This window comes from Clavelina lepadiformis, chromosome 8 (genome assembly GCF_947623445.1).
Source record: "Clavelina lepadiformis chromosome 8, kaClaLepa1.1, whole genome shotgun sequence".
Taxonomy (NCBI): domain Eukaryota; kingdom Metazoa; phylum Chordata; class Ascidiacea; order Aplousobranchia; family Clavelinidae; genus Clavelina; species Clavelina lepadiformis.
The window spans coordinates 5,882,218-5,905,254 of NC_135247.1; the positions used below are offsets into that span (position 1 = coordinate 5,882,218).

The 23,037-nt window shown below is 36.1% G+C and overlaps 1 protein-coding gene across 1 annotated transcript; it reads right to left on the reverse strand.

Annotated features, from left to right (window-relative positions):
* Positions 1 to 1,900: 1,900 nt before the first annotated feature.
* On the reverse strand, positions 1,901 to 3,855 carry LOC143469168 (regulator of G-protein signaling 21-like). Its single transcript, XM_076966756.1, has 4 exons — positions 3,539 to 3,855; positions 3,316 to 3,386; positions 2,908 to 3,071; positions 1,901 to 2,418 (listed from the first exon to the last, which is right to left on the reverse strand). The coding sequence occupies exons 1-4, from the start codon at positions 3,685 to 3,687 to the stop codon at positions 2,086 to 2,088; spliced, it is 717 nt and encodes a 238-aa protein (XP_076822871.1). The 5' UTR covers positions 3,688 to 3,855; the 3' UTR covers positions 1,901 to 2,085.
* Between the last annotated feature and the right edge of the window lie 19,182 nt (positions 3,856 to 23,037).

Genomic DNA, 23,037 nt, shown 5'->3' on the forward strand with positions numbered 1-23,037 from the left:
GATTCTGGATTTTTTCTGCATTTTTTTTTTCGCTGCAATAACCAAACCAAGACATTGAAACAACAAAGTAAAGACGGTAAAAAAGTAAAGACAATGTCTCTAGCGCTTTCAAGCGACGAATAAAATTTTTCATGTTTTGACATTTAGGCATGTGGTAAATTCAAGCTATGGTTTTCGCAGTATTATACAACGATTAATATTTGGAAAATAGCAGTAACTTTCCTGAACAAATTTAACGTCATGCAATAAAAATAAAAGTGACGCATGCATTTAAAATCCAGCATCAATAACAATCCATTGCTATCACTCTTCGCTTACTGCAAGTACCGGTACTGAGAGAGGTCATCTTTAGCTCGTTTCGATACACTTGAGTCGAAGACTCAATTTCCTTAATTCTTGTTGCATACTTTAATGTCACGCCGAGTGCCACCATGATTGGTTCCTGTACCCAGGAGAGTTACAAAGTTCACTGGTAATGGTTGCCATGAAGAGCTTGAACCGGACATTCTTCCTTAGTTGTGCAAGTTAGACTGAATGAAACGTTCCAGGAAGTCGCCTCAACTACATACACAGCTGCATCCCTTGCTTTGATTTATATGCAAGATCGTTTTACTTGTTCTGGTAAAGGCCCGGGATCATGACGCAAGCTACAAATTCTGGTATATTTCCAAGAATAATTTCTGAGCAAAACATCCAGTTGCAATTAAAATAACCTCAAATACGCCTCAAACCGGCTTTTCGTTCACGAAGCAATTGGGTTTACGTATATGCAAACGTGAATGCTACCGTTATAGCACATTGTTTGCAACATGTACTCAACATCAGATAAACAGAAATCCAAACAAGTTAGAAGGTTAATATTGCTATGAGGTCATGCAGCTAATACGTTATATGACATCTGTAATCTTCAGCTAGAAAGGCAATTACCTTTCTTTTATCGTAACTCGGGGGATATGTTAATAGGAAGCAGTCAAACAGCTGGCGTTGTTGGACGAAATCCTGACACTGTAATGTCCACCCATGGGGCTTGCTGTTGACAATGACTGAGTTGGGGCAAAGAATACTTGCTACATTGCTACAACAAAGACTTTTTTCCATCTAATACGTATCGCTAGATAAGCTATTTATTATGATTAGACCATTTAGGTGTAGATGTCACGCGATTAAGTTTTTACTTTGTGAGATGCAGTTCACTCTTGCTATGTGATTGTAACTTTAAATGGATTTTTATTAAAACTTGTGTATAAGAACCTTATTGTGTTTGGATTTTAAGTTCTTCTACATTTGCTTTTATCGTTACATAATTGGCAAATCTCTATCCGAGGGTGGTCTTTGTTATGTAAGAATAGGAAACGGATTAAAAATGTTTTGCAAACTTAAAGATGTCATAATCTTAGTTGTGTGTTCAAACTCGGATGACAAGCTCAGGGAGTTTTGCTGCGCTCAATAGGTATACTATGACGCTTTTTCGCAGCAGTTTTTTCTGACGCAAATTGAAAAATCTTCATCGTCACTGAGTGGGAAGTAATTTAAATTTTTTTGCACAAATTCCTTAGCATTAGTTTTGAGCAAACACAACATTTGCGTGACGCTTGATTATTTTCCAGCCATGTTGTCTACCTTATAACGGATAGATTTGAGATGCAACAAATGCCTAGGCGGATTTCACTGCTTTTGACATTTAAAGCATATACGTGAATATATCTGTAGTTATAATTGGTTTCGTCTACCACTTGACATTAACATTATAAGAAGTCTTACACACTTGGCAAAGCCCAAATTACGGCGGATTACTTTGTCATCAAAAAAATCTTCCGCACTTTGTTTATGGAGTTTCCTTACACACCTCATGAAAGATACCGGAGACAACTGTTTTGAATATTTTCTTGTTTATTCTTGTAAAAGAGAAAAGAAAACACGGAATAATGAAAAATGAAGGGAATCACAGTTATGCTTCCCACAATCACAGTTAATAGACAGAAAAAATGATTGAAAGCTCTCGACTAGCAAGCAAAAATAAATCTCACAATGTTGACAACCAATGAACGTTGAAATAAATGTCAAAGCAAAAGAATAGTTTACGGCTTAAAAAGAAAACTTTCTTTTTCTTCTTTCAATGTTGTTAGCTTCAGTCATGAAACTGAAGTCAACTTCTGGAGCGGACATTCTTTCAGATTTCGATTTCTTATGCTCTTGCTTGGAGGTCAAAGATTTTGTTGTAATTTTAGCAGGAAGCTTGAGTTTATCGGAAGACTTTCTGACTTCGTTTTCATTCTTCCATTCTTTGACTAAGAAACGGCGGAAGGAGTCGCGCTCCATCAACTGATACACGCGCTCCTGAGCGAGATCAAAGGTGGTATTGTCGGGATGTTGAAGGTTATGCGTTGTGCTTCTTCTCGTGGAGGAGTCGATGTTAATCTAAAAGAGAAAACAAACATTAAAAAACGTGTCTTTAAACATAAACGCTTTTTCTAAACTATAAATAACAGGGACGGTTCAAAGCTTGCATGTCGTGAACATTCGGGCAAGCCTAAGACTATCTTTATCCCGGATATTATGTGCTACGACAAATAAACAAAACACGATCGCTGCACACGCCTAATCCCACCGTTGTATGATATTAATTTCAGTCACAGCCCATAGGCGTGAACAAAAGCGTCGCACCAATCTTGTCTCTAAGCTATCAGTACCAATTCAAATGTTGTGAGAAAGCATTGGGATATAATTTAACGTCTAATTACAGATAGGAATGACAAAACAACACGTAATTTAAACAAGATTTCAATTCGTTTGGCGAAGTAATGATTAGTTCTTATTGAACCTGGTTTAATAAGATAGCGATGTAAGTATGACTGAGTATGTATAGATGTAGCAGGAACCAATGTTTTGTAATAAAAAGATATTCACCTCTTTGGGGGCATTGACGGCAATGTAGGTTTTGTAGATGACTGGTGCAAGTTTAGCTTGCTTGCTCGCTTTTTGTTTTTTGTATGTTTCAACCTCGGTCCAAAAATCTAAGTTTTCTTCGCTGAATTCTTTCTGCAGGAAAGCGCGAAAGGCCATCGCCCGAGCTACAAACGAAAAATAAACTTCGTGAAAAAAGTTGCCTTGAAGCTAAGTTTACTTCGCGGCCTTGCGTGCGAGCAAACCAATGGTGGTGACGGTAAACAATGTATCGCATTCTAATACGAGATGATCCGATATGTCACACCATGTTTATCAAACATTGCTGGTCTCGAAAGAATACAAGACTAAATTCTATTGCATATACGCAAATACTAAATGCAAATGCTACGTAGGAATAGAAATACTTACATTTCTTTTTAAGAAATTCCCGAAGTGTTTGGACCGAAGTGGTCGTTTTGGCACTTTTCAAAGCGTTCAACCTGTGATTACAAAATAAAATATTTTAATATAAGTTTTTTGAAAGCTAACTAAAGTAATAATAAAATATAAAATAAAACAATTACCTTTATCAAGTTAGTGAAATTACGGTTTTCAACAAATAAATAGTTAATAAAAACGTATTTAAACTTACGGATGAAAGTCACTTCGGCGCTTCTTTTGAACGATGCTGGTTTCGTTCTTATAGCTGCCAGAGAGATCAAACGAATTTTCCGACTCTTGGCGGCGATGCCGTTTCAATGGAAGATGAAATAAATCCGAGCTGCCGATTGCTACAGGCATTGTGATATTTCTAGTGTGCTTAGATGTTTTCACTGAACAGGTAGGTCTGAAATAAAATAGATAACATTTGTTATTATCGAACGCTTCAACTTGTAGTCATTGCATTAATGCATAAAAGATATTCTTTCCAATGAGTTTTCTTAAACTCTTAGTCTGCCAACTGCTTTATGCTTAACTGTCGTCTTAATAGACAATCTGAAGGTCTGTCAGCTTGTGCGCTCATTTATAAAGCAAGCGAGCTTTCCTTTAATATCTCCAGGGCAACATTGTCTTCTGCCAAAGCGTGGTTTATTATAGAGAGAAAAATCTCCCCACTGGTGACTCTCTCTCCTTAACTCATTTTTTCATCCCCTTCTACTGATCGAACGATAAGTTTGCTTGCACGCGAAAGCAAATAACTACTTGAAAGTATAAACTAACCACTCGTTGTAAGCTATAACGTCACACCCCTCTGCGAGAAAACAAGCAAATGTTGAAGCTCACTGTATTATAAACAATCTCGTAACGAAGTCATCACTGAGGGTCCAAGCGATTTCCCGCGTTGCCGTTGTATACCCTGGGCATGAATTTGATAACACAAACAGACACATAGCTTTCGGATATTTAGATGTAAAAGTTCACATTCGCCCACGTTAATTAATGCATTGCAAGCTTTACAATACTGCTTAATTATCGGTCGCCATGTTGTCACAATATACTAGAGAGCTAAATATAGCGGGCTATCAATTCATTTATCAGCTTTGCTATTTGATTTATATGCCGTAAACTATCTAGCGATTTACCAGCAGCGACACTGAGACAGCAGCACTTATGCATGCTTCCAGCGGTCCACATATTTCTTCAAAAAGTACTTAAAGCGGCGACCGGTCGATTATCCCTAAAACAGCATGACTAGGCATTGTTATCCTAACGTCAAAGATAATGATAATTGATTACTAAGTTACGATCGAAATTTCTCCTAATTTCGTTTTAATGCACCTGTAAGTTTTTCTACACCGTGTATCATTGCGTACAAGCAAGCCGCAGTTTTTATACAGACGTCAATCAAATTGCGTTACCGTAGCTCGTGAAGTAAGTTCAGTGTGGCTTGGTGGATATCCTGGGAGTTTTAGGTTATAAGCTGTAACTCTTAGAAAGGAATGCGAACCATATAAGCTGCTCTTAAACGTCTATAACCGTAACTGTAAGTTAGGATAATGTGTAATACATTAAAAGAATGTACTTAGTTTCGATGGCGCTTTGACAATAGTTTGATTTTATCCAACGACCCTGTCGTGCACAGAAGGTTACGTTTGCGTGACTCAAGACATCCAAGAGATGATAAATGGCCAAAGGCAAAAACGTAGTTCGTTTATACTTCCGCTGTAATACCTGGAACCAACCTCGACATTATTTAATCCTTTCGCTTGTCCTGCATCAGACAACGGAAATTGGCAACTCAAACAAGAATTCAGGCCACAGTACACGCAACAACTAACATTTGTGCTTGATTAATTTCTTTTTGCATTGGGAGGTGTTACGCTTAATCTAATTCACTTTTCGGGACTGGTGTTTAAAACGGTTTGTGATTCACAAACCTCTACCGGCGTACCGAATTTTGTCAACAAATCATAGATTCTATATAGACACAAACATTTACAACAAATAGTGTATACCTGCATCCAGCATTTGCTTGCTCCTCCTTTCTTGCCAAGTTCTCTTTTGTTGGAGTTACGTCGGAATCAGATTGGTAATCCACGGACAATTGGGGAGGTAGGGATCTTGCTGCTGCTTTACCCTCCCTCTTCCGGCTTGACCTTTCATTCGACGGACTCGACATTTCATTCCGGTTTAAATTTTTGTTCGATGAAAAGTCTCCAGTCGGCGTCCTCAAGATGTTGGCTGGTGTCACTCTACTTACAATTCTTAATGCCACGTTTCGTACCGGAGTAACCACACTTTTCTTGACTCGTTTTTCCGCTTTCGCTAGACCTCGGAAGCTGAATCCGGACAATCTCCTCTTCGACGTTGTTGAAGGAGTGACTGAAGTATCAAGCACAGATTCTATGCTTGTGTCACTGTCTATGCAAGACATGAAGGAAAAATCAGATTCTTCGTCCACATCGCTTGCTTCGCTTACCATCATACCCAGTGTTATTGATGTTGATCGCGTGCGGGTTTGTTTACTGATCCCAGTTTGTTGGGAATTGTCTTCATCGGGTACCTGGAAATTTAAGCTATAACGTTAAACATCAGTACATAAACATAATTATCAAAACTCACTTGCACCTCTATAAGCTTAGATTTTACAAATAGTTTGACCAATAACTTACATAATACAAACTAACATGTTTGATAAGATTCATACCTTGGTGAGGTCCTTTTTGTTTCTTGCAAAAAAAGGGTCGAACGACAGTCCGCGTTTTCTCTTGCACTGGCCGTCATTTTTCTGGCGTTTCTGCCACAATGAATCCATCTGTTTGCACTGTTGCTGAATATAGGAAAGCTTTTTGAATGAACTTTAAAAATTTGACCAGTTACCTCAGCATGGAATACCAAGTAAATACCTCGGTTTAAATGCTAAGCTTATTTATAGAAAAATAAAACCTTTTGATGTGTTTCTTATCATCATTTCGGGTTAAGTGGCTATTTAATTCACGATACCACACGTTCATTTGCGCAACACTACACGGTAAACATTGAAGATAACATCATTTGAAATCCTGGAATCAATCAGTGATATGAAGCAGTTGCATTTTTATCGTTTGAAATCAAACGTTTAACTTGATCCTCATTTGTGGAAAATAACTTTTCTCGTTTGATTTATTCCATCAAAGAGTTTGTGTTTCTTTAATAATAATAATTCAAAGGCAAGCCTATGTATAATGCTCTATGTTATGCATGACTGCTATATACATCTAAGCATTTGCGACAACAGAAAACTGTTGAAGATTCCCAACTGCCATTAGCTGCCTGTGGATTGACATTAATGATTTACTTCAATCTGAAATACTTCAAGGTCACCTTTTGATCCTTAATTATTCTTACAATAAAGTGAAAAACTTAGCGAACTCTGAACTGAAGGTTTGACCGCCATGCTTTCCGTATTTGGTTGTATACGACAGCACAACAATAATCTACTCTAGAACATGGCTGCAGTTTATTTTAAACACAAACGTCATGAACAAGCCTTAACCGCATATTTAGGAAGGGATAGATCACAGTGCTTTTAAATGCCGACAGCAGGCTGGCTGTATAAGCCTGCATTTCAATTGATGATAATAATGAGTTCGTTTATAGCAGTGAGACCACTCGGCGCCAATACACGACATGCTGGTTGTGAACTATTATTGTTATGAAAAGGCAATATGTCACGTTTTTACCGGAAACTCTCAGTTTTAACGCCTTGTCCCTTCGTCCTGTTCGGTCAGCCTGTATATCCCAGTTTGGCAATCAACATGTGCTGCTATGATCAAGATGCCTACTTGATTGACCTGGTCGTACGGCATGTACTGTCGATTAGGTTGCAAACGTGACGAACCTGACCTGACCTGACCGAGGTTGAAAACCTGCATCTTTTTAGTTTTAAAATTTGAAATGAAAATTTCACCGACCAATGAAATCAATTTATAATTGTTTTCAACTTTCAGTTGACTGTTAAAAGAAGGCGATGACCGATGGCGATGGCGTGCGTAAAACTTTTAAATTTGTTTGATCTGCTGTAAAAATAAATTACCGCAAAATATTTTGAGTTTGATTTTGAGATTTAAATATCAAAAAATAGGCAAGTATACAATAGTAACGATGCTTTTCACACAAAGTAATCTTAATCAAAAATACGTTGAAGAAAATTACTAATTATATCCCCGAGTATTCGTGTTCCAGTTTTTTACAGTTAATAAAAATTGGTTCTAATTTACTTTAGACATTAAAGTTTGACAAAGACAATCAATGCATCGGCTAGAGTAGACGTTTCCTTTAGAAAATTAGGTCAAATTAAGCTGTAAGGCATTCTAATATTTTGTAAAATGGCTTTTTGGGAACTTTCGTTACACGCGTAAACACAATTCTGTTTATGTATCGGGTTTATTTAGTTAAAAGAAACCATAATAAACCAACGAAAACTTGTCAATAGGGACATAATTCATAATAGATGATGATGAAGTTAGTAACAGCAAAACGACATAGACGGTGCCACAAGGCAGTTTGTTGCAATATTTTTGTAATGCTTAATTGCTGAACTCAGATTAAATCTGAAAAATACACTTTGCGATTTTACATTTTTTTTATTGATCTATTTCAGATCTAAATGGGACATGTGAAACCTGTAAGAACGCACCGCTCTAATAAAGTGATTGTATTTTCAGAATTTAAAAGTTTGATTATAAGTGTTGTTCTTATTCATAATTATCATGAAGACCAAACGAATTTTGAAAGACTTGTTTCGTTCTATATTTGCAAATATTTTGAACATTTCAGGAAACAGAAGATGTTGGAAAATGTAATTAAACAAACCTTTTTCTTCCTTGTGTGGTCTTATGTGCTTTTATTTAATCTTCCTTTATGTTATATATACAATCTGGGTGGTTAAATGACATTGCTGTTTTAACATGAGGAAGCAGAATTTAAGTTTTATGTTAACGACAAGCTTATACTTTTTCCCAATATAGTATCTAAATGTTTTTTATGCAATTTGTGGGAAAAAAATAATCTGCTATCACGCAACTTTTCCACTTTCATATCTCGCACGCAAGGGCATACCCCTTACCTGATAATTTACCTTAAGGTAATGATCAAAAAATAAACATCTGAACCACAAATGTTCGATTTGTGTACAAATAAAAGGCTAGTGTTAGACAGAAGTTCTAACGTTTTTCGATTACATCTAGTGTTGTTTGTTCAAACGCCAAAGCAAATGTTACATTATCAAGCTGTTGATCTAAACAATTTCGCATGCTCTATTCTGCTTTGCCTCGCACGCATCAATTATCACAAACAAAGCAAACGATGACTCATTGTATTGGGGCAGCCTCGAGAACCTGTACAACATTTTCTGTTATTATACACATTGTTCGTCTTTGGGTAAAAACAGCTACTTCTAGTCTTTTTCCGCCAATTAATGTCACATTATTTGTCATCTCAAGTAAGTTAGTGATTTAGTTAATTATGTGCTTTAATGGATTCAGCGTTGTTATATATAAATGACTAAACGCGAGCAAAAATCTATTTTTTGTACATTAATGTGCTGTCGTCGATGAAAACTTTTGTTGAGGTGTCAATTTCGCTTGAAATCATTTTTCCGTTCTCGTTATAGAGCTGACCAAGACAACAGCGATAAAGATAGCAAATGAAATCATGGCATTTGTCATTTGTATCTGGTAAATGCATCATCACTTTTAACCATGACCCACAAAAAAGTAAGTCTTGTCCCTTTCTACATTCCATTTCATTGTCGTATTGGTTTACATCATAGAGGTCTCGAAAACCGAACGCGGATTTTTCGAGAAAAGATTTTCCAAAGAAACCAGATTTTCATCTGTTTAGGTGGATTTTGTTCTTGTTAATTTCAATGGATGTTTGAGCTGTGGTCAGCGTATGAGTATTTATAATATTTATATCGTATGTATACGTGGTTGTTCATCATATTCTTTATTTTTTTTTCAGACAATCTTGGCCACAGACCATTTTGTGAAACAAATTTTTTGTGGCCTTAAGTATAATTGCCTTTTATGTTGTATAAAGGACTGTGCAACATCCCCATTCAATACTTAAAAAAGCCAATAGCAGCTGGTGGATATTATAACTGCCCGCATGGAATGTTGTTGTTTTCTAGATGCAGTTATGAGAAACTTAGTTTTGGCTAAACAAAAGACACAATGTTGGTTGTTATTGGAAGACAGTCATACCTGTTTCCTCACTTCCTCTACTTCACAATAGATTCATTTACCAGGTGGTTTTCATCAGTTTATTTTGACCTCTCCGAGTATTGAAGACTTGTATTTTCCCATTTCCACTACTCACACGCGATCACTTGATTTGCATAGTTAGGAAATGAGTTTTTTTCACTCTTTGTGGTCACATTTTCTCGTAAGCTATTTTTTCGTTTTCTTTGAGCGTCTCGCGCACAAACTTTGCATTTTTCTGTCGAGTTAGTAATCTTTTAGATATGATGCATCGTAATTGTGGGAAGTTGCAATAAAACTTCTGAATCTTCGCTTAAGTTATGCATGCTACTCCATTTATTACACTATTTCTATCATATTCAATTAGACATTTACGATCCTTTGTAAAAGTATATAGGCTGTATACTTGCAAATAAAAAGTCCAGCAGTGTAATCATGATTTACTAAATAATAAAGTCAACGTAAAAATGTGTCACTAATCTGCTATCACGATAATTCTGAGTCGCGCGAACAAATTCATGCATTTGAACCAGCATGCAACATTTAAAGGACAACGACAACCATATATGGATTTCTAAACTCACCTCACGGCACTAAGTGCACGAAAGCAAACTTCTCTTTAGTGATTAATCTGCTTCCTGTAATGTGAAGGCAGGGCGGCATGTTAATTGAAAAAATTTTAGGAAAGAATTTATTCTTCACATAGCTTTCGTGTAAACAATTGCGCCATTTATAGCCCTAATCAGTAATTGTTTTACGTTTAACGCAGCGTGCGTACTTGCGTGACGTTGGGGCTCAAAGCAGATGTTCATGACATATTTGGCGAGGAAAATTTCGATAAACATTGTTTCAAATTTCTCAGGTTACATCGAACGGTATTTCTTCGTTTAAAATTTCTTTTCCAAAAATCTTTTCAACTTTTTACTAAATTACTGGAAGTTAATGTTTTGCGTCATCCCCTGAAAATAAAGCTCCTATATGACTTGTTGTTGATTTAAAAACCCAAACTCCTTAAGCAGCCATCAGCCATCCTTTTCAGAAAACGGATCTTTGCCGGATTTTGGCTTACGTAAGATACCTAAGTGACAGTTCCAAACAAGTGTTATGTAAGTTTTAAATTAAAAATAAACATTATTCAAACAGAACTCGCTCTTTTAAAATGGAAGTATAAGACACACAGAGTGAGCTTATTTGAATGGAAGTTTACTTTTTTTTCTTACGAATTTGAATCTTTTTCTTGTCGAAGAGAACTTCAGCAGATGGTATCTCAGTTAAAACTGCAATAGCGTGCTAGAAACAGTTCACCTTAAAACTATTTCCGCACGGACAAAAAAAACGTTCGTTTCTGTTATAAAGATTTTGTTGTTAAATATCTTTGCTCTGAATAATTTACAGAACAACGCTGAACAATCATTTTCTTCGAAAAAATCAGTTCTAGCGTTTGAAAGTGGCAAAACACGTCAGCATTTGTTTGATAGATTGCGATTATATTTATCGGAGTTATCTTAATCCCGGCAAAATGTATCGTAATACTTTTCTGTGTGAGATCAATTTTAAACTTTTTTGTTTAAAACAAACACTCCACCGCAAAAATCCCTTGTCAACATATGAATCTTAAATGCGTCAGTATGAGTTATGTGTTGACTTTCATGTAAGGATAACATGACAATTGATTAGATAACATTATCTTTTAATGGAAAACATTTTACAATCCGTGTTGGAGCGTCTATAACTAATATAATGCAAAACACTGCGTTTCGTTACGTCAATTGAATCAAAGTAAGTGACGAAAACATGTTTTGTTTATTAAAAAGCACCGAATTGAAATGAGTTCAATTATATGGAAATTTATAAAGGCTGGAAATTAAATCAAAAGTTAAGGTTATAAGAAATTTTCGAAGTATTGAATTGAAAGTTGAGTTGAAAGAGTGAAAATGTTGAATCTTGCCCAGGATGGGGTTTTTTTTTTCTTTTTCCATCCTTTGATGTACAGCGTTGAAGCAATTTTCATTCATCAGTTGCTTGAACATACCACCTGCTCGTCTGCTTAATTTTCGCTTTTTCAACTTATTTTTATGGGTTTAACTTATTATAGGTTTAGTGGCCGTGCTAGTTGTTATCAGCAAATATCAAAGTTATTTCTCTTGAGCACGTTTTAAGACTTTTCAGCTTTGTCACTTTTTCTTGTTCATTGGCGCGTGCTAGTAGCAACTGGCTTGACTTTTCGTCCTCACCGCGATTTTGGGGAAAAATAAAAAGATTGATTGAATTATTTTAAGATTTTTAGATTGAAAAATATTTTCTGTTTCACCATTTCTAAGAAACCTGATTTTATTTTTGTTTTCCTAGTACAGCTTTAGAAAATATTTTTAGATCGATTCTTTACTATTTCTTCGAACACGTAAAGGCCAATTTTTTACGAAGAGATATTTCAATGTCGATAACGTTGTAAACATCCGTACATAACTGGCATGACACCATGTTTTTCACCACTTAATTAATTAATTAAAACAATATTATCTTGTATAATTTTGAAGTCAATCAGATTTTTTAATAAGGAGTTACCTAGCCCGAGGAGCGTACTTAATTTGTTCGCTGTCAGTTAACACCATGTGGACTTGATTAATATTCTGCGTCATAAATGATGAGAGATTAGAAACCCGTTAAACAAATAGAAAACATTTGCTTCATAGAGGCATTGTTTTCAACGTCACTAACCTAATCGCCAAACAGAGGAACGTTTACAAAGGTTACTATGAGAGAAAACAGCCGGTGAAAGTTAGTTCGGTTGTGATTTTACTGCGTAAGTGTTTGTTCAAGTTCTTATACCTGCGACTGCAAATAGCGTTTTCAATACCAAGCTTTATAAAGATTTTTTGTGAGAACAAAATGATATCATTTCCGGACAGTCCAAAGACAATCACTAAACAAACACTTTTAACTGACTTTTATTGCTTTAAAACAAACAGAAAATGTTGTGTCGTAACCAAAGTCGAAATTAAAGAGCTCACCATTCACCACAAACACTTTATTTGTACTTTTCGTCGTATTTTGAAGAGGCGCATATAACATTACATAGGCACAGACGTAATAAGACCAACAAATGTGTGAATACTTAAAAATAGAACAAAAAGTAACACACAGTAACGCAATAAAGTTTATTGCTGCTGATTTTTATTGTTTTAATGCTGAAACGATCTCGTTACGATATTTTTTGTAATATCCTGTTGGAGCCGTATAGCCTATAACTATAGCATATAGTAAAATATGTAAAAAACTAAAGCTTTCATTTGCCTCATTTAAAGACCCATAACCTTCGCATTAAATCTTACATAAACTCACATTTGTATTCTTCCATTAGTGTGTCGTGACCAAGCCATGTTAAAAACAACTGTCAACTGGTCAGAGCGCAGAAGGTGCTTGTAGTTACAATTAACGTCACGGACAGTCCATGAAAAACGTTCAAGTATACACGCTCTCAATATGTATAGAGGCCAATCGTTTGAAGTTTTATGTGTTAGACTAATATTTCTAAAACTTAAGGGTTTGCATATGAATTTATGGCAGACGATTTTGGATTTCGTCGCACGTTTGAAATGATTATAGATTTCGCCTGTTTTCTGTCTTGTGCGTCGAACGTGTATTTTGTCAAATTTATCTAACTGAAAGCTCACCTCAATCGAAGAAAGGGAAATCATATCAAGTCACTTGCACGTGAATCTATCGAAATGGTTTAATTGCTGGTAGATTGAATTTTATCTCTAAGGTTATCTCCACACCGGGCGCCAAGTGTTTCACGCTTATCTTCACCAAGATGTTGTTGTTAGGTGGATATCAATTTAAACCACTTAGTGTTGACTCCTGTACTTCGCGACGCTTGTATCATGCTCTCCGTTCTAAGGGGATATTGATGTGTAAATATTGCCCGGTTTGTGTCACGAAAGAGGTCCACTGCGTACAAGGTTATGGGTTACGTAAGTCACACACATATGGGTGTGTTTTCGGCCTTGCTTGGTTGCGAATGTTTTCCATTTTCAAGGCCATTGGGAGAGATGCTGTTGACGTCGTTTCGACCAAGTCACGAACACAGGCCAGCGATATTGTCTGTTTTTGTGACATCGTGACTTTGAAAACTATGTAGTCCTTATCTTTCATTACCACTAGTTTATTGACGTTCTAATCTAAACGCTCCGTTAACGTACAAACTATAGCACGCAAGGATATATTTTATCGAATTTTTAATCACGACCGGATGTAATTATAAAAGTAAAGTCTTACTTAATGCTATAAAAATAGCCCGTCTATGTTTAACTTATGTTGAATGCTTTTCTTATCGGACAATTAACTTTAATTCTAAACGAGGCTTTGCCGTGGTAAATCATGAGATTGTAGCCCAAAAATATTCCACATTTTTAGCACAAAGCATGCCGATCAGCCCATCTTATTCTTCACAGATTTCATAGTATTTTCACAAGATGGAAATCGGTGGAATGAAAAACTGTCACGTTTACCCCTAGGCTGTGTTCTCTGTACACTTCTTGGGTATGGTCAAAGTCCCGTTTTAATTAATTTTGGTCAGATATACATTAGACTGAGCGGAATCGGGAGTAACTTTGTTATTTTGCAATTTTGAGTGCTTAATAGATGAATAACTTTTGTCACGTTCGAACTCCAAATCCGAAAGCCACTCGTCTAAAGTCCGCCTTTGTTGATAAAAAGTGGTTTCTTTTTGGAGCATGTTGCGCCTCACGTCATGATTATGCTCAGGCACGCTTGGCTTATTTTATATGTTATATCGAAACATATACGCAACATGCACTGTTCATAGAAAATAGTTTAAAAGTAAAACATGGTTTTATGAAACTCCTAACCTCTGTTGAAAGTAATTGTTCTGTTGGAGGACTATATGCTCGTAATCAGTTGAGTTGCTCGTTTTGAGTGCAACAACACCGAAATCAGAAATTGTGATAAATTTGTCCTATTAGGCATATTTTCAGCTAATTATTCTAAAAATCCTTTAGTGTGTGTAGAATATTTATATTTTATTATCTCTAAGATTACTGTAGTGGATGACAAAACATTCCCAACTTCACTGAATACTTTTCACCAGCACGACGGTTTGGTTGTTATACTTTTCGGATTAAAGGCGTCTTCCATGAGCAAAGGTCGAAATGAAATTTCTGGAATAGCGTTAAAAACATCACCTTTTTTTAAGGTTACATTACCCCGTATCCGCATTTAATTGTAACATAACGGCATCATGCCAAAACAATGCTAAAAACAACGGCCTACAGGTGGGCGCTAGTGCTTTGGGCCACAGCAGTTAACGTCACTGGGTCATCAATGACACAAGTTTGAGACGAAGACGGAGACACTCGAAGGCGATAATCGTTTAGTTTAATATTTTGTTTGCAAAACTAATAAAGCTTTAGACATGGAAGCGTGTCACTGATAGCATGGCATCAACCACCGAAGTAAACATTCTCAAAATTTTAAGTAACTTTCCTGGTAAACACATTTGCCTCCTGGCAATCCTGCATAGTTTACGGGTTGATTCACTGTCTTTAATCTGCAACACAATGGACTTTAATCGACATTTTTGAGTCCGATTACAAGCTTTTCTTTCGTATTAGGTAAACTGGTTTTTCGTGACGTTTCGTAACGATGCAATGCAAGTTTGTATCAAAACCCAGTTTTTACGAGTTGCATTCACCGCATGCCGCTTGGAATTTACGACGAAACCATAAAAATAGTTTAAGCAACAAGCTGCCATTTGCATTGCTTTTTGTAGCTCTTGACCGCAGCAAGATGGAAACCAGAGCAGCAATTAATAGTTAATGTAGATACGCTTGTTTATAAAGTCACGTGACAACATGGGAGTATCTCAAAACGTACAATACAGAAAAACAGATAATTTAACCTTATCTACATTATGTGCAGCTGACCACACATAGTGGCTGTGATACAGTCACAGTAAAACGTGGCGTACAGTTGCGCTGTTTGCTGTAGAAACTTGAAATTTGGTGACTTTTCCTAAAAAATGTTCAGCTATCTGTCCATGTTTGGTTTATAAAGTTTGATTTTGTAATTTTTGAGATATTGTCATACTTTTATAATTGAGCACTCTGTTGCTACCCTGAGCGCATTGAAGCGTATCGTTTACTCATTCACCCACAACCAACTCGACTAACTGTTCTATTGTTTTTTATTCTCGCAGTCAGCTGGTTTTCTAGGCAATTAAGCACAGCGGGAACGACACGTAACAAAGAAGCACTTATAGAAATGTATCACTTGTACAATTACTTAATTTACACTAAATACACTTTCTTTAGTTTTACAATTACACTGTATACATGAAGTCAGATGGTTTTGCTACTAACCTCTAAAAATCCGATCAGTTTACGACGTATAGTTTTCGACTAACCAACGATTGAAAATTTGTGTGCAGTGTCGGCCACACATAGTTAAAATAGCAATGTCGCTCACCGGGTTTAGATGGGGTAGGTTATTTCCACTATAAGAATAACGCAAATAAAAAATTGAACGCAAAAAGGCATGTATACAATGTGTCCACTTCAAGCGTGACAGTGTTTCATTCGTTTCGGAAATTACATTTGGGGTTTACCCTTTCTCATTTTAGAATTCATTTTTGTTTTGACGATATTGGTTAACGAGCAAAACGTCTTCAATACAAAATGTATACTAAAATTGTTGAAGTATAATATTTTGTGCTTTAAAGAGAAATAAGACCGTAAGATCGTTGTATGTTGTCGATCTTTAATTTTTAAGAGTATACTTAATATCACTTTATATTTGTGATGAAACACGCCTATGAGGTGCACAAGTACGACATGTAACAGCGGGTTGTAAAAGCAACAGAATGTAGGCCGCGCCTCTTATGATTACGAAACAATGACGTCAACGTTTTTTACACACAGAGGAACCTTTGATGCCGATGGATGTTTAATCACATCGTAAGGATCCGAAAAATTCCTGATCTTTGTATGTTTGTTTTCTGCGGTTGAACTTGTTGGCGGTCTATTGGCCGACATTTTTCTTAAGCTTAAACATAAATTAAAAGTTAGTTTTCAAATACTTTTATAAACAGATTTATGTCTTGGGTTTAATGTCGTTTTAATCAGATTCTGGACTTTATCCTGTATTTTCTATCGCTGAATAACCAATCTAAGACAATGAAACAACAAAGCAACAACGGTAAAAAAGTAAAGACAATGTCTCCTTGCGCTGCTGACAACGCCCTTCCATGCGACCAATCAGATTACTAACTCTATGAAATATTGACACGTCGAAAATTCAAGCTATGGTTTTCGCAAAATTTAAACAACAAATAATATTTGGAAAATAGCAGTAACCCTGAAAAACTTTAACGTCATGCAATCAAAATAAAAGTGACGCATGCATTTAAAATCCAGCATCAATAACAATCCATTGCTATCAGTCTTCGCTTACTGCAAGTACCGGTACTGAGAGAGGTCATCTTTAGCTTGTTTCGATACACTTAAGTCGGAGACACTATTTCCTAAATGTTTGTGACATACTTTAATTTCACGCCTATTGCCACCATGATTGGTTCCTGTACCCACAAGAGTTACAAAGTTCACTGGTAATGGTTGCCATGAAGAGCTTGAATCGGACATTCTTTGTAAGTTGTGCAAGTTAGACTGAATAAAACATTCCAGGAAGTCGCCTAAACTACATACACAACTGCATCCCTTGCTTTGATTTATATGCAAGATCGTTTTACTTGGTCTGGTAAAGGCCCGGGATCATGACCCAAGTTATAAACTCTGGTATATCTCCAAGATTAATTTCTGAGCGAAACACCCTGTTGCAATTAAAATAACCTCAAACACGTCTCAAATCGGCTTTTCGTTCACGAAGCAATTGGATTTACGTATATGCAGTCGTGAATACTACAGTTATGGCAATGTTTGCAACATGTACTCAAAATCAGATAAACAGAAATCCAAACAAGTTAGAAGGTTAATGTTGCCATACACTTATGCAGCCAATGCATTATATGACATCTGCAAACTTCAACTAGAAAAGCAATTACCCTTTCTTTTATCGTAACTCGGGGGAAATGTTAATAGGAAGCAGTCGAACAGCTGGTATTGTTGGACGAAATCCTGACACTGTAATGTCCACTCATGGGGCTTGCTGTTGACAATGACTGAGTTGGGACAAGGAATACTTGCTACATTGCTACAACAAAGAATTTTTCCCACCTAATATCATAAATTAGTTATTTATTATGACTAGACTATATATATAATTTTTAAACCTCTAATCTAAAGCGGGTACGTAACACGCGATTAGCTTTAACTTTGTGCGTTTTTTAATTATCAGTTCTCAATCTTTGAGTGGTCTTTGTTTTGTAAGAGTACGTAACGAATTAAAAAACCTTTGCAAACTAAAACATGGCTTAACATTAGTTGTGTGTTCAAACACGGATGACAAGCTCTTGGGGTTTTGCTGCAACACTTTTTTGCAGCAGTTTTTGACGCAAATTGAATACTCTTCATCGTCACTGGGTGGGAAGTAATTTAAATTTTTTTGCTCAAATCCTTTACAACTAGCTTTGGGCAAACTCTCTCCACAAGACATTTGCGTGACGCTTTGACTGTGTTGTGTTTTACATCCATGTTGTCTACCTTATAAGGGATAGATTAGATATGCAACGAATGCCTAGGCGGATTACACTGCTTTGACATTTAAAACTTGTACGTGGATATGTCTGAATTTATAATTGGTTTCGTCTGTTACTTGACCCTGTAAGAAGTCTTACGCACTTGGCAAAGCCCTAATTACGGCGCATTACTTTGTCATCAAAATCTCTTCCGCACTTTGTTCATCGAGTTTACTTATGCACTTCTTAATCTCATGAAAGATACCGGAGACAACTGTTTTGAACATTTTGTTTGTTTATTTTTGTAAAATATAAAAGAAAACTCGGAAAAAAGAACAAAAAAGGAATCACAGTTATGCTTCCCATAATCACAGTTTATAGACAAAAAAATGATGATTGAAAGCTCTCGACCAGCAAGCAAAGATAAATCTCACAATGTTGACAACCAATGAACGTTGAAATAAAAGTCAAAGCAAAAGAATCTTTAACGGATTAGGAAGAAAACTTTCTTTTTCTTCTCTCAGTGTTGTTAGCTTCAGTCATCAAACTGAAGTCAACTTCTGGAGCGGACATTCTTTCAGATTTCGATTTCTTATGCTCTTGCTTGCTGGTCAAAGATTTTGTGGTAATTTTAGCAGGAATCTTGAGTTTATCGGAAGACTTTCTGAGTTCGTTTTTATTCTTCCATTCTTTGACTATGAAACGGCGGAAGGAGTCGCGCTCCATCAACTGATACACGCGCTCCTGAGCAAGATCAAATGTGGTATTGTCGGGATGTTGAAGGTTGTGCGTTGTGCTCCTTCTTGTGGAGGAGTTGATGTTAATCTAAAAGAGAAAACAAGTTTTAAAAAACGTGTCTTTATAAGTAAATATTTCCTCCAGACTATAAATAGCAGGGATGGTTCAAAGTATGCATGTCGTGAACATGCGGTCAAGCGTAAGACTATCTTTACCACGGATGTTATGTCCTATAACAAATAAACACAACACGATTGCTACAAATTCCCTATCCCATCGTTGCAAGCTATCGGTACCGTTTCAAATGTTCCAATAAAGCATTGGGATATAATATGGAGTCTAATTACAGATAGGAATGACAAAACAACAAGTAATTTAAACAAGATTTCAATTCGTTTGACAAAGTAATGATTAGTTCTTATTGAACCTGGTTTAATCTGATAACGATGTAAGTATGGCTGAGTATGTAGATGTAGCAGAAACCAATGTTTAAAAAAGAAGATATCCACCTCTTTGGGGGCATTGACGGCAATATAAGTTTTGTAGATGACTGGTGCAAGTTTAGCTTGCTTGCTGGACTTTTGTTTTTTGTATGTTTCAACCTCGGTCCAAAAATCTAAGTTTTCTTCGCTGAATTCTTTCTGCAGGAAAGCGCGGAAGGCCATCGCTTGAACTAGAAATAGAAAATAAACTCTGTGAAAAAAGTTGCCTTGAAGCTACATTCACCTCGCGGCCTTGCGTGCGAGCAAACCGATGGTGGTGATAGACAGCTATACGTCGCATTGTATGACGAGTAAGATTACAAGACTAAATTGTATTGCATATACGCAAATGCTAATGCAAATGCTACGTTGGAATAGAAATACTTACATTTCTTTTTAAGAAATTCCCGAAGTGTTTGAACCGAAGTGGTCGTGTTGGTACTTTTCAATGCGTGCAACCTGTGATTACAACAAAAAGCAATTTAATATAAGCTTTTTAGAAAGCTAACAAAAGTAATAATAAAATAAAAATAATAGCAATTACTTTTACTAAGTTAGTTAATTTACCGTTGTCGCCATGTTGTCATCACATACTAGACCGCTAAATATAGCGGAGTATCAATTCATTTAACATTTCCCCAAACATTTAAAAACGGTTTGTGATTCAAAAACGTCTAACGGCTTACCGAATTATTTCAATGAATCATAGTTTCTATATATACACAAACATTTACAACAAACGGTGTACCTGCATCCGGCATTTGCTTGTTCTTCCTTTCTTGCCAAGTTCTCTTTTGTTGGAGTAACGTCCGAATCGGATTGGTAATCCACGGACAATTTGGGCAGGCTCGACGACATTACGGCATCTTTACCTTTCCTCTTCCGGTTTGAATTTTTATTCGATGAAAAGGCTCCAGTCGGCGTCCTCAAGATGTTGGATGGTGTCACTTTGCCTACAATTCTTAATGCCACGTTTCGTACCGGAGTAACCACACTTTTCTTGACTCGTTTCTCCGCTTTTGCTAGACCTCGGAAGCTGAATCCGGACAATCTCCTCTTCGATGTTGCTGGAGGAATGACTGAAGTATCAAGCACAGATTCTATGCTTGTGTCACTGTCTATGCAAGACGTGAAGGAAAAATCGATCTCTTCGTCCACATCGCTTGCTTCGCTTACCATCATACCCAGTGTTATTGATGTTGATCGCGTACGGGTTTGTTTAAAGTTCCAACTTTGTTGGGAATTGTCTTCATTGGGTACCTGGATATATAAGCTATAACGTTAAACATCAGTTAGAGAAATGCATCATTATAATAATCAAAATTTACATACACCTTTGTAATCCTAGTTTTTACAAATAGTTTGACCATAAACCTACATACTACAAACTGACATGTTTGATAAGATTCATACCTTGGTGATGTCCTTTTTGTTCCTTGCAAAAAAAGGGTCAAACGACAGTCCGCGTTTTCTCTTGCACTGGCCGTCATTTTTCTGGCGTTTCTGCCACAATGAATCCATCTATTTGTACTGTTGCTGAATATAGGAAAGCTTTTCGAATGAACTTTAAAAATTTGACCAGTTACCTCAGCATGCAATACTAAGTAAATACCTCGGTTTGAATGCTAAGCTTATTTATAGGAAAGCAAAACCTTTTGATTTGTTTCTTATTATCAGTTTGGGTTAAGTGGCTATTTAATTCACGATACCACACGTTCATTTGCGCAACACTACACGGTAAACATTGAAGATAACATCATTTGAAATGCTGGAATTAATCAGTATTATGAAGCAGTTGCATTTTTTATCGTTTAAAGTCAAACGTTTTAACTTGATCCTCATTTATGGAAAATAACTTTTCTCGTTTGATTCATCCCATCAAAGAGTTTGTGTTTCTTTAAGAATAATTCAAAGGCAGGCCTATGTATAATGCTTTATGCTGTACACAACCTCTATTATTTAATCTTTTGCAAAATATTTTTTATCCGGAGATAGTCTTTAAAACAATGAGGATTTTGTGACAACAGAAACCTCTTGTAGATTCTCTACAACCATTAGCTTGTTGTGTATTGACATAAATGATTCACTTCACATTGAAATACTTGAAGGTCACCTTTAATCCTTCAATTTTCTTGGAGTAAAGTGAACAACTTAACGAACTCTGAACTGGAGGTTTGACCGCCATACTTTCCGTATTTGGTTGTGTACGACAGCACAACATTAATCTACTCTAGAACATGGCTGCAGTTCATTTCAGACGCAAACGTCATGAAGAAGTGTTAACCGCATTTTTAGAAAGGGACAGATCACAGTGTATTTAAATTCCGACAGCAGGCTGGCTGTATAAGCCTGCATTTCAATTGATGATAATAATGAGTTCGTTTATAGCAGTGAGACCAATACACGACATGGTTGTGAACTGTTATAGTTAAAAGTGTTTGCAAATTATGATTTGTTCATCATACATTTTCGGTCAGTAGCTTACAGTTGATTTCTTGAAATAACAAGACAATATTGTTACTACAATTCTGTTATATTATTTCAATTATTTTATGTTATTGCAATTTTGTTATATTATACTGATTGTTGCTGATGTTTTTCAATTAACACAACACAAAGCGAGTCTCCCTTTATAGATAGTTGATCATCTAATCGTGAGATTTGCGTTGCAGTTGGTTGAATCAACGACCAGTTCAACCTTGTGCACGAGAACTGGCATAAAAACACAATTCTTGTATCAACATAAATGAAATTAACAAACCAAACAGTGATATTGCATTTTGTTTTCTTCAGACAAGTTAGCTGAGTTTGAAAAGAAGGCGATGATCATTGCGTGCGGTCGACTCGTAGATTTGTTTGAAATGCTGTGGTTACTCGGCTGTAAAAATAAATTTCTTTGATGATTGGTTGTAGTTTTGTATTTGCATTAGTTCTCATTGATGTTTGTTGCACTTAAAATTACCAGGTATAGCATTGCATTGCACTTCTGTAATCAACGCAGAACATTCAGTATTTGATGTTGAGACTTAAATATCTAAAATTTATCCAAGTATATAATAGTAACGATGCTTTTCACACAAAGTAATCTCAACTAAAATTATTTTGAAGAAAATTACTAATTTTTTCCCGTGCTCGTGTTTATTTTTATACAGTTAAAAAAATATTTTCTAAATTACTGTAGACATTAAATTTGGAAGTGTCAAGCAATGCATCTGCTTTAAAGACGTTTCCTTTTGATCATTACGTCAAATTTCGCTTTAAAGCATTTTAACATTTTATAAAATAGTTTATTTGGAACTTTTATTACACAAATAAGCACAGTTATGTTTATGTGTTGTGTTTATTTAGTTAAACGAAACCACTATAAAACCAACAAAAACTTGTTAATAGAAACAAAATTCATAATAAATGATGGTGAAGTTAGTAACAGCAGAAAGACATATTATGGAGACACAAGGAAGTTGTTGCATTGGTTTTGTAATGCTTAATTGCTGAACTCAGATTATGTAAGCAGTCGTACAGCTGGCATTGTTGGACGAAATCTTAGGCCTAGAACATAGGTCGGCAACCCGCGGCTCTTCCATCTCTGTGTTCTGGC

Excerpts from the sequence above, each read along its gene's own strand:
- LOC143469168 (XM_076966756.1), bottom strand. The coding sequence starts at position 3,687 with ATGCCTGTAGCAATCGGCAGCTCGGATTTATTTCATCTTCCATTGAAA. Across the intron at positions 3,387-3,538 it reads CGCCGAAGTGACTTTCATCC|GTTGAACGCTTTGAAAAGTG; the intron begins GTAAGTTTAAAT and ends TTGTAATCACAG. Across the intron at positions 3,072-3,315 it reads GGAATTTCTTAAAAAGAAAT|CTCGGGCGATGGCCTTTCGC; the intron begins GTAAGTATTTCT and ends TTTCGTTTGTAG.